The sequence below is a fragment of the Schistocerca nitens genome, chromosome 2, assembly GCF_023898315.1.
Source record: "Schistocerca nitens isolate TAMUIC-IGC-003100 chromosome 2, iqSchNite1.1, whole genome shotgun sequence".
Taxonomy (NCBI): domain Eukaryota; kingdom Metazoa; phylum Arthropoda; class Insecta; order Orthoptera; family Acrididae; genus Schistocerca; species Schistocerca nitens.
The window spans coordinates 949,264,466-949,276,669 of NC_064615.1; the positions used below are offsets into that span (position 1 = coordinate 949,264,466).

General features: G+C 41.4%; 1 protein-coding gene across 3 annotated transcripts in view; it reads left to right on the forward strand.

Moving 5' to 3' along the window:
* Positions 1 to 12,204, forward strand: part of LOC126237274 (neither inactivation nor afterpotential protein C) — a 383,219-nt gene that overhangs the window by 68,967 nt on the left and 302,048 nt on the right. For all 3 annotated transcript variants that reach the window (XM_049947204.1, XM_049947206.1, XM_049947205.1), the window contains exon 4: positions 4,258 to 4,362. In XM_049947204.1, coding sequence (XP_049803161.1) covers positions 4,258 to 4,362 — 105 coding nt within the window. The remainder of the gene's footprint in view (positions 1 to 4,257; positions 4,363 to 12,204) is intronic.

Consider the following 12,204-nt stretch of genomic DNA (forward strand, 5'->3'; position numbering starts at 1 on the left):
ATATCAATGATAAGATTCCTTGATGACATTGTTATCCTCAGTGAAGGTCAAGAAGCATACCGGACTTGCTGAATGGAGAGAACAGTCTAATAAGTATTGAATATGGATTGCAAGTAAACCGAAGAAAGACGAAAGTAATGGGGAGAAGCATAGATGAGGTTAACGATGCACTTAGCATCAAAACTGACGACTTCGAAGTAAACGAAGTTAAGGAATTACGTTACGCTGTAAGCAAAATAACACGTGACGGACAAAGCAAGGCGGACTTCAAAAGCAGATTAGCGCATGCAAAGACGGTACTCCTGGCCAAGAGAAGCGTGCTAGTATCAAATATCGACACAAATCGGAGGAACAAATTTCTGAAAATATGTTTTACAGAACAGTATTGTATGGTAGTAAACCATGGACTGCGGGAAAACCAGAAACGAAGAGAATCGATGCGTTTGAGATGTGATGCTATAAAAGGATGTTGAAAATTGGGTGTACTGGTCAGACAAAGAATAAAGAAGTTCTCAGTAAAATTAGCGAGGAAAGGAAAATACGGAAAACACTGACAGGAAGGAGGGACAGGATGATAGAACATTTGTTACGACATGGTGATATAAGAGGCAGCTGTAGAGGGTAAAAACTGTAGAAGAAGACAGAGGCTATAATACATTGAACAAATAATTGAGGATGTTAGGTGCATTTGCTACTCTGAAATAAAGAGGTTCGCAGAGTAGAGAAATTCGTAACAGACCACATCAAGCCAGACGGAAGAGCCACTACTGAAAATAAAAACAAAATCTTTTCGTTCGCTGATACGGTCGTATGACCGTTGCTATACACAACATACATAAACGACCTTGTGGATGACATCGGAAGTTCACTGAGGCTTTTGCGGATGATGCTGTGGTATATCGAGAGGTTGTAACAATGGAAAATTGTACAGAAATGCAGGAGGATCTGCAATGAATTGACGCGTGGTGCAGGGAATGGCAATTGAATCTCAATGTAGACAGTTGTAATGTGCTGCGAATACATAGAAAGATAGATCCCTTATCGTTTAGCTACAAAATAGCAGGTCAGCAACTGGAAGCCGTTAACTCCATAAATTATCTGGGAGTACGCATTAGGAGTGATTTAAAATGGAATGATCATATAAAGTTGATCGTTGGTAAAGCAGATGCCAGACTGAGATTCATTGGAAGAATCCTAAGGAAATGCACTTCGAAAACAAAGGAAGTAGGTTACAGTACGCTTGTTCGCCCACTCCTTGAATACTGCTCAGCAGTGTGGGATCCGTACCAGATAGGGTTGATAGAAAAGATAGAGAAGATCCAACGGAAAGCAGCGTGCTTCGTTACAGGATCATTTAGTAATCGCGAAAGCTTTACGGAGATGATAGATAAACTTCAGTGGAAGACTCTGCAGGAGTTGTTGAAGTTTCGAGAACATACGTTCACCGAGGAGTCAAGCGGTATATTGCTATCTCCTACGTATATCTCGCGAAGAGACCATGAGGATAAAATCAGAGAGATTAGAGCCCACACAGAAGCATGCCGACAATCCTTCTTTCCACTAACAATATGAGACTGGAATAGAAGGGAGAACCGATAGAGGTACTCAAGGTAACCTCCGCCACACATCGTCAGGTGGCTTGCGGAGTATGGATGTAGATGTAGATGTACTGGAGCAATCAGTGTAGGTAGTTTACAAGTTGGAGTAGCCGTTGAAAACTAAGTTGAACAGCTGTCCGAAGGTAGCTGGATCGGTTTTCTTATTATCCCCCGAAGGACTGGTGTAGACGTACCACGTACCGGGTTTCTTTCCACGGAAGTATAGCAGAAAGAGATCTTCTTGCACGTTCCAGCGCAAGAAGCTTAAAGTCGTTTCTCGAAGCATCCAGTCACACCGAAGCTGATTTGCCTGCTATGGGTCGGTTCGTAAAGATCCTGTACGGATAGTGATGAAGAAGAACTGAGTGACATGAATGATTGGGCGTCTGGAGAACAGTCACTGCATAATTTGCGAGTAGTTGTTGCCATCGGACTCTTGCTTCGCCACTCGCCCAAAGTAGTTAGCTATTTCTCTTATTACATTTCATTAACTCGTAGGCAACGACACTGTACCTGGGTTACTCCGCCGACAGAAAACAACAGGGTCCGTCTGTCTGATTACTACTGAGCCTCCTTTCTTCTGCTTCTATTGTTTGCAATTTTCCATCTACATCTACATCTACCTGGTTACTCTGCCATCCACACTTAAGTGCCTGGCAGAGGGTTCATCGAACCATTTTCATACTGCTTCTCTACCATTCCACTCCCGAATGGCGCGTGGGAAAAAGGAACTCCTAAATCTTTCCGTTCGATCTCTGATTTCTCTTATTTTATTATTATGATCATTTCTCCCTACGTAGGTGGATGTAAACTAAATATTTCCGCATTCGGAAGAGAAAGTTGGTGATTGAAATTTCGTAAACAGATCTCGCCACAACGAAAACCGCCCTTGCTTCAGTGACTGCCACCCCAACTCGCGTATCATATCAGTGACACTCTCACTCCTATTGAGCGATAACACGAAACGGGCTGCCCTTCTTTGCACTTTTTCGATGTCCTTCGTCAATCATACCTGATTAGGATCCCACACCTCACAGCAATATTCCAGCAGAGGACGGACAAGTGTAATGTAGGGTGTCTCTTTAGTGGGTTTGTAGCATCTTCTAAGTGTTCTGCCAACAAAGCGCAGTCTTTGTTTCGCTTTCCCCACAGTATTATCTATGTGGTCTTTCCAATTTAAGTTGCTCGTAATTTTAATTCCTAGATATTTAGTCGAACTGACATCCCTTAGTTTTGTACGATTTATCGGATACCCAAAATTTATCGGATTTGTTTTAGTACCCATGTGGATGACCTCGCACTTTTCTTTGTTTAGCAGTAACTGCCACTTTTCGCATCATACAGAAATTCTCTCTAGATCATTTTGTAATTGGAACTGATCGTCTGATGATTTTACTAGACGATAAATTACAGCATCATCTGCAAACAACCTAAGGGGGCTGCTCAGATTATCACCTATATCATTTATGTAAATGAGGAACAGCAGAGGACCTATGAGACTACTTTGCGGAACGCCAGATATCACTTCTGTTCTACTCGATGATTTACCGTATATCACTACGAACTGTGACCTCTCTGAGAGGAAGTCACGAATCCAGTCACACAACTGAGACGATACTCCATATGCACGCAATTTGATTAATAGTCGCTTGTGAGGAACGGTTTCGAAAGCCTTCTGGAAACATAGGAGTGTGGAATCGAACTGAGATCCCTTTTCGACTCATTACTTCACAGGAATAAAGAGCCAGCTGTGTTGCACAAGAACGATATTTTCTGAATCCGTGTTGCTTATGTATCAATAAGTCATTTTCTTCAAGGTGATTCATAATGTTCGAGTAGAGTATATGCTCCAAAATCCTACTGCAAATTGAGGTCAGTGGTATGGGTCTGTAATTCAATGGGTTACTCCTATTTCCATTCTTGAATATTGGTGTGACCTGTGCTATTTCCAGTCTTTAGCAACAGACCTTTCGTCAAGTGAGCGGTTGTATATGATTGCTAAGAAAGGCACTATTGTGTCTGCGTACTCTGAAAGGAACCAGATTGATCTACCATCTGGACCGGAAGACTTGCCTTTCTTAAGTGATTTGAGTTGTTTTGCAACAGCTAAGATATCTACTTTTATGTCACTCATGCTAACAGCTGTTCTGGTTTCGAATTCTGGAATATTTACTTCATCTTTTTTCGTGAAGGAATTACGGAAAACTGGTACGCGAACTCAGACAATGCTTACATCTGTCTCCTTTCCAACACGTCACAATTAGTTTATTAATCAAATTAACATAACCTGTTTATAACACTGTTATTGAGTTCTTTCTGAAAGCATTTAATTACGAAGTCTATGTTTAGTTGTACCCATTTCTATAAATCTGAATGGCTCTATTCTGGTTGTAAAGTTATAGCATACTATACGTGTGTGTCCCGTTGCGTTAGCTTATTGATCTATTTGCACGTGAACGAGATGGAAATTTTCATGGAGAGCTTACATTCTGCTGCTTTCATTTCTTTACACCCCACACATCAGAATGGAGATAGCTTGTTAATTTTATCGGATATAATATTTTCAGTATATTTTACACATTTATAAGTCTTTCTGCAACTGCTAAGAAAGAAACTAGGTTTATGTATCCCCGTAACAACTGTGTTCTTCTTGTTTTAGCTGTGCGATGGCGGTCCAGTCACGGACTTGGTACAGGGACTGCACAAGCAGAACAGGAAGATGAACGAAGACCACATTGCGTATATACTGAAAGAGAGCGTCAAGGTGAGTCTGCAGCATACTCAGTCTAGCCTTCAGAAGTGCTCCACTTGAGACTGCCGTAGTTTCGGTATTTCGGTGGCATAAATCTGCCTCGACTACAAGAGGATATCGTTTTGGATAAATAGTGTGTCCACGACTTCTAGTAGGGCCAAAATCGTATATCGAGTGAAAAACTGGAGAAAGGGAGGATCATAATCGATTCTTACTTTTAATTTTTAAATTCACACGAGGAAAGGAAAATTTTATACTTATTATTGGCAGTACCTGCAATGAGAATCAAATTTAACATATCTGGTTAGCAGCAACATTTTGAAAGCGATGAGCGCAGAATCTGAACCGATCTATTTTTATACACTTAAAGATGACCGTGATACATGTAATCTCAAGGTGCTACATCGTTCTGTTTTAGAGATTTTAATATTATGATAAGCGGTTAGTAATCTCATAGCGATTATCCTAAACTGCGATCGCTGCAAGACTGACGTAATTTCCTGTTCTCGGCCGTGGAAATGCTACTCGACCGTTTACTTTCAGAAAACAATAGTGTGCGTTCCGAACTCTTCAAACGTTTATTCTTTAAATCAAGAAAGAAATTCAGTACATGTTCCTACAGGGTGTCCCAGCTATCTTGTCCACCCAAAATATCTCTGGAACAATAACAGCTATTGGAAAACGACTTTCACCGGTATCAATGTAGGGCTGGGGCCCATGAATGTACATATTTGGAAACATTCTAAAACGAAAGCATATGTGTTTTTTAACACAAACTTATGTTTTTTTTTAAATGGACCTCCTATATTTTTTCTGCAGCAATAAATAGCATGACAAAGCACATACACAATGGCGTTGATTGCATCGCAATATTCCCATTACATCCCGAGATATTAAGACGCGAAGTTGACGCTTGAAACACCCGACATGCGCTGCTAGCGCACGTCCTGAGGCTCAGGCGTGAACCCCATGCTGCCCGTAATCGCGATGTGATTGACATGCGTAATCACACTTCCATACTTATCAAGAGGTCCGAAACGAATAATGCTGTCTGCTGCCATCCTGCATTAACGTCGTACATTCCAGCAGGTATTTATCCCATAGGCTAGGGGTGATGCGGTTCTGTAATATATCTGTGTACCGCAACGTTAGTCACAAAGTAACAGATTAACGATAAGCGAAGTTAACTTTCTGACTAACGTTGCGGTACACATATATGTTACAGAACCGCATCACCCCTAGCCTATAGGATAAACACCTGCTGGAATGTACGACATTAATGCAGGATGGCAGCAGACAGCATTATTCGTTTCGGACCTCTTGATAAGTATGGAAGTGTGATTACGCATGTCAATCACATCGCGATTACGGGCAGCATGGGGTTCACGCCTGAGCCTCAGGACGTGCGCTAGCAGCGCATGTCGGGTGTTTCAAGCGTCAACTTCGCGTCTTAATATCTCGGGATGTAATGGGAATATTGCGATGCAATCAACGCCATTGTGTATGTGCTTTGTCATACTATGGATTGCTGCAGAAAAAATATAGGAGGTCCATTTGAAAAAACATAAGTTTGTGTTAAAAAACACATATGCTTTCGTTTTAGAATGTTTCCAAATATGTACATTCATGGACCCCAGCCCTACATTGATACCGGTGAAAGTCGTTTTCCAAAAGCAGTTATTGTTCCAGAGATATTTTGGGTGGACAAGATAGCTGGAACACCCTGTATATTAGTACACTTCCCACTAGATTAATCAAAACACTACGGCACAAACGTTTCTGAATCAGAATCGAGTAAACAGTATATTTTAGACTATCGTGCTATTTATTACATGTATAATGTGTGTCCGCAGCTCGTGGTCTTGTTTTAGCGTTCTCGCTTCTGGCGCACGGGGCCACGGGTTCGATTCCCCGCGGGGTCAGTGACTTTTCCTGCCTCGAGACGACTGGGCGTTGTTGTGTCGTCTTCATCATCATCATTCATCCCCATTACGGTCGGAGGAAGGCAATGGCAAACCACCTCCACTAGGACCTTGCCTAGTAGAGCGGTACTGTCTCCCGCATCGCCCCCTACGCTCCTCGGAGTATGGGACCTCATCGTCATCATCATCATCACGTATAATGTAGCTCCGTCGTCTCTGTATAAGAGAAACTGAACTATTTAAGTTAATGCATGTCACTGCAATAGAATTTTTGTTGCGGGTGACACAAGGAAGTTGGCCGGCCGCGGTGGTCTAGCGGTTCTGGCGCTGCAGTCCGGAACCGCGGGACTGCTGCGGTCGCAGGTTCGAATCCTGCCTCGGGCATGGGTGTGTGTGATGTCCTTAGGTTGGTTAGGTTTACGTAGTTCTAAGTTCTAGGGGACTTATGACCTAAGATGTTGAGTCCCATAGTGCTCAGAGCCATTTGAACCATTTTTGACACAAGGAAGTTAAACAGCGGTTCAAAAATACGTAACCGGTATATTAACCCGTGGGGTCTAGTGAAGCAGGGGATACAACCCGTCGGCTTTGACCAATGACGTCATACATTACTCATAGATAGTGATGTCTTCACTTCGAGCCATAGATAGTAAAACAGTTCTGTGTTCCGGATAAGCGCTATCATTGTACATTCAAATAATTATTCGTAATGATATTTAGGTAATTTGGAGTATTAGTTTGTTATTGTAGAACAATTTTTAGTGTCTTATTTTCGTTTATAGGAATGGATTTGTCTGTATGTGGGTATGTAATTTTCGTTACTGTCTGTCTAGGCGAGCTCCGGTTATTCCTCGATATTTCCGTGTGGTAAGTTCACTTTTCCATTTGCTTCTTTCACGGTTTTTCACTATTTTGATATTTCACTGTTTTATTCCACCATTACGTGTATTTTCGTGTTGTGAAGTACGTAATAGAAATTTCTCAGCTGTCGATCTTCTTTCGTTTCCCAGCACTAGTATCAGTACGACATTTTCGAATGTGTACTTGCTATATTACAGGCGAAACCCCCGACACAATTAAAATTTGATCCCGTCCTTCACTTCGCCTTTACACTTACGACACAACTAACATTTGTATCCCGTCCTTCACTTCGCCCTTACACTGACACTATATATGTCAATTGACGAGCAAGATACAAATGTTGCGTACAGTTATATAGCTCAAGTAACGAATGGGCAAGCGTCCAAGGCAACAAGAAAACTGTACCCCATAGTGAAGTACGGGATAAAAATTGTACATGTGTCGTCTTCTTATCTCCGTGTAGTTCAATTGAGGTACAAGTTGTAAATGTAACGTACGTCTATTTCCACCTTTTCGTTGCCAGTATACATATATAGAGGTCAACGGAAGTCTGGTATACATATATTACATACGTAGGTCCTTCTGTTATCAATAGTACTGATATGTACGTAAGGAAAGACTATTACTAATAGCGGAGATGAAATAAACAACACATCTACAATTTGTATCCCGTGTTCCACTTAGGGTTTACTGAAGCGGAGGATACATCGTTCAAGTGAAGAACAGGACAGTGATGCTAGTGAAAACGAAGAAATCGACTTACGACAAACTCGTATTCCGGACTGTACTTAAGCAACACACTTCGAATGAGCTTTTAATTTGGATCCAGTGTTTCATTTACGGTTTAGTCAAGTAGGGGATACATAGTTCAAGTGAACAACAGGACAGCAATGCTAGCTGAAACTAAGAAATCGACGACGCTGAACTTGTATCCCGTACTGCACTTAAGCAATACAGTTCGAAAGAGTTTCGAGATACAACTGACATACGTATAACGTGATGTATTCTTTGCTAGTAATATATTTCATTCATTTCTTTCCATTGTATTTTGCGGAGAAATGCTAAGATACAAACACGCGATATCGTTAACGTGAAAATACTACTGGCCCCTATATATGTGAAGTACAGTTTTTCTCTCTTGCATTCCGTTGTTTCTGAACATTCTTCTCAGCTCTTTCATCTTTGTAATACATGCTCTCTGGCCAATTCTGACGTCATTGGTCAAAGCCGACGGGTTGTATCCCCTGCTAAACTAGACCCAACCCGTGTGCCTCACCTTTCGACGTATCTCCTTTCCCAAAATTGATGTTCTACAAGAAGACTTGGGTCTAGTGTAGCAGGGGATATCGTTAACGTGAAAATACTACTGGCCCCTATATATGTGAAGTACAGTTTTTCTCTCTTGCATTCCGTTGTTTCTGAACATTCTTCTCAGCTCTTTCATCTTTGTAATACATGCTCTCTGGCCAATTCTGACGTCATTGGTCAAAGCCGACGGGTTGTATCCCCTGCTAAACTAGACCCAACCCGTGTGCCTCACCTTTCGACGTATCTCCTTTCCCAAAATTGATGTTCTACAAGAAGACTTGGGTCTAGTGTAGCAGGGGATACAACCCGTCGGCTTTGAACAATGACGTCATTCCTTAGTCATAGATAGTAATGTATTCACTTCGAGGCATAGATAATAAAGCAGTTCTGTGTTCTAATAAGCGCTATCATTAAAATAATTGAATGTGAATCTAGAAGCGATCATTTATCTATATTTCACTATTTTGCCATATTTCACTTTCTTATTCCACCAATATGCTTCAGTAGCTGATAAGTGTTTTTTGGATTTTTTTTAAAAAAAATCTCACGAGATAGAATAAACTGATCCTAAGATACAGATGCTTCAGTAGCTGATAAGTGTTTTTTGGCTTTTTAAAAAAAAAATCTCACGAGATAGAATAAACTGATCCTACTTCATTAAGCAATCAATAAAAAAACTAAACTAAAACATAACAGCAAAAGACTTCGTAATCTATTCTATTTTCAGTTAACCATTTTCGCTTTTGCTGTTATGTTTTAGTTTAGTTTTTTTATTGATTGCTTAATGAAGTAGGATCAGTTTATTCTATCTCGTGAGATTTTTTTTAAAAAACCCAAAAAACACTTATCAGCTACTGAAGCATCTGTATCTTAGGATCAGTTTATTCTATCTCGTGAGATTTTTTTTAAAAAAAGCCAAAAACACTTATCAGCTAATGATGGGAGCTACAACACTAAGAAGAATCGTTTCTCGGCTTTTCACAAGATCAATGTGTAGTTCCCTTTCAACAAGTGAAACGCAAAGATTAAATAAACAATCAAAACATATAAAATGAAACAGGTTGCAAATGTAACGTACGTGTATTTCCACCTATTCGTTACCAGTCTACATATATCGAGGTCAATGGAAGTCTGGTATACATATATTACATACGTAGGTCCTTCTGTCATCAGTAATACTGATATGTACGTAAGAAAAGACTGCTAGTAATAGCGGAGAGGAAATAAACAGCACATCTACAATTTGTATCCCGTGTTCCACTTAGGGTTTACTGAAGCGGAGGATACATCGTTCAGGTGAAGAACAGGACAGTAATGCTAGTCAAAACGAAGAAATCGACTTACGACAAACTCGTATTCCGGACTGTACTTAAGGAACACACTTCGAATGAGCTTTTAATTTGTATCGGGTGTTTCATTTGCGGTTTAGTGAAGTAGGGGATACATAGTTCAAGTGAACAACAGGACAGCAATGCTAGTTGAAACTAAGAAATCGACGACGCTGAACTTGTATCCCGTTCTGCACTTAAGCAATACAGTTCGAAAGACTTTTGAGATACAACTGACATACAAGTAACGTGATGTATTCTTTGCTAGTAATTTCATTCATTTCTTTCCATTGTATTTTGCGGAGAAATACTAAGATACAAACACGCGATATCGTTAACGTGAAAATACTACTGGCCCTTACATATGTGAAATAAAGTTTATCTCTCTCGCATTCCTTTGTTTCTCAACATTCTCCTCAGCTCTTTCATCTTTGCAATACATGCTCTCTGGCGACTTGTGACGTCATTGTTCAAAGCCGACGGGTTGTATTCCCTGCTACACTAGACCCGAAGGCTTTTCCCAATAAATGTTCAAAAACGTACCTGCAGAATCCGTGAAATATACACGCTAACTTCCACAGGAAAACGCACCTATTACTGACTGAAAACCATATTCACCTAGAACTGCGTGAACACGGGGGCGTTACCATAGTAACGTGAACGATGTCCTGTTACACAACAGGTCGTGGAAGAACAGCGAAGTAGCCGCGCCAGTTAGGCGTTAGCTATTACGGATCATCTCTGGAGGAATGAACCATAGGCGCCACATGGCAATTTGTCCAAACATCGCAATGTGTCCAAAACGACCAAACATCGGTGGAAAGCTATAATGCATTCGTCGTCTGATACAGCACCCACTCGTCTAAGTCCAGCAGCTTGGAATGCTGCGAACGAAAAATTTCTAAATAAATCTGTGGACTACATAGCAAGTTCTGTTCCTCAGTCTAATCTGTTGACTTTTTATGGGCGGCTCAGAATGATAGTTTTTTTCAGAAACTGTTCTCACCAGTGATCAACTTCGGGAGCGCTAAGTAATTTGCCACCGAAGAATCTGACAAACACGTGGTATAGAAAATCTGGTAATTTCCAAGAATGTTTGCCTATCGAAGTTGGAGCGCTCCAAACGATATATATCGAAGTTGCGATAGTAAATCGATTATGGAGGTCTCGTGGCGCGCGTTACGAGTATGTTTCAAGTTGTCACTAGAGAACGACAAAAGAAAAGCGTTAGAAAAGCACTGGTAATTTGAAGGGAGACGACTTACCGTAGTCACCGTCGGTGTTATCGTCTTGTGAGAGTCCGCTCGATGTATTAGCTGCAGGGACAAGTCCTTTTTTGCCATACCCGGGGTATACTCTGTCAATATCGCGAAGGAATATCGGCAGAGTGTCGCATGCGTCGACTTTCCCCTGGAGACGCAAGTTGTGAAAGTATAGGTACTGGAATAAATAGAGTTCGTCCCTCTGTCCTCGACGGCCTTCTCTTTTTATGGTTGACTTGACAGACTTCCACAGGCGTTCTATGTTCTGGGTATGGACACTGGCGTCATCTGAAGAGACAAACTCGACAGAGTGGTTCACAAATTCGTGCTCGAACCCTTCAGCTTTAAGACTGTGGTATGACTGAAACCCGTCGGTGATGACTTTAGTTCCTGGCAGTACGAAATGTTTTATAAGGCCCACTAGAGTCACCTTGTCTCGCGACAATACCCTGACAACGAAACACTAGCGTGACTCCCTTTCTATGCCACCAAAAACCCAAATATGATCTACTTCAGTTTTAGTAGGCCGCCCTCTCTGATTCTTTCGCCTAGCAATGTGAGACTCGTCTGCTTCCACTATTTTATGCGGCCCACCAATCGGTACACTGTCGTTTGTCACTATGACGAAGCACACTTCTCGGCAAAATCCGAAGTAATCACAGACGGTATTCGCAGATAGCCCAGTTTCTGATGCTGTGGCTTGCAGAGTGTGATCACGTATCCAGCGCGGCACAAGAATTATGCTCGTCTCAATCGATAATTTAGAGGACCCGAACCACGTATTTTTCCTGATGCTGGTTCGCTTTCCACAAAGCCCGCAATGAAATTGCAATGGAATCTCTGTGTCCGCACTCCTCTTACGAAGTTTCACAGACTTGGCAGCACCACAGTCAATACAGTCGCTCGTGTCCCCGTCGGGCAGAAGTCCATATTTCCGGGAAAAAGTCAAACATTTGTCTACACTGCTTATGCATGGAATGAGAGTTCTCCATATGAGGCAATCCACAGACGAAACTTGAGAAGCACCACTCATTACACTCACTACGAAGGTAAAATGTCACAAACAATTATGGCCGGATCGTAATTTACTGAAACTGAAGAAACAACGCAAAACTGATACAAATGACGATCACAAGTAATTTATCATAGCGCGCGCCATGAGACCTCCATAAT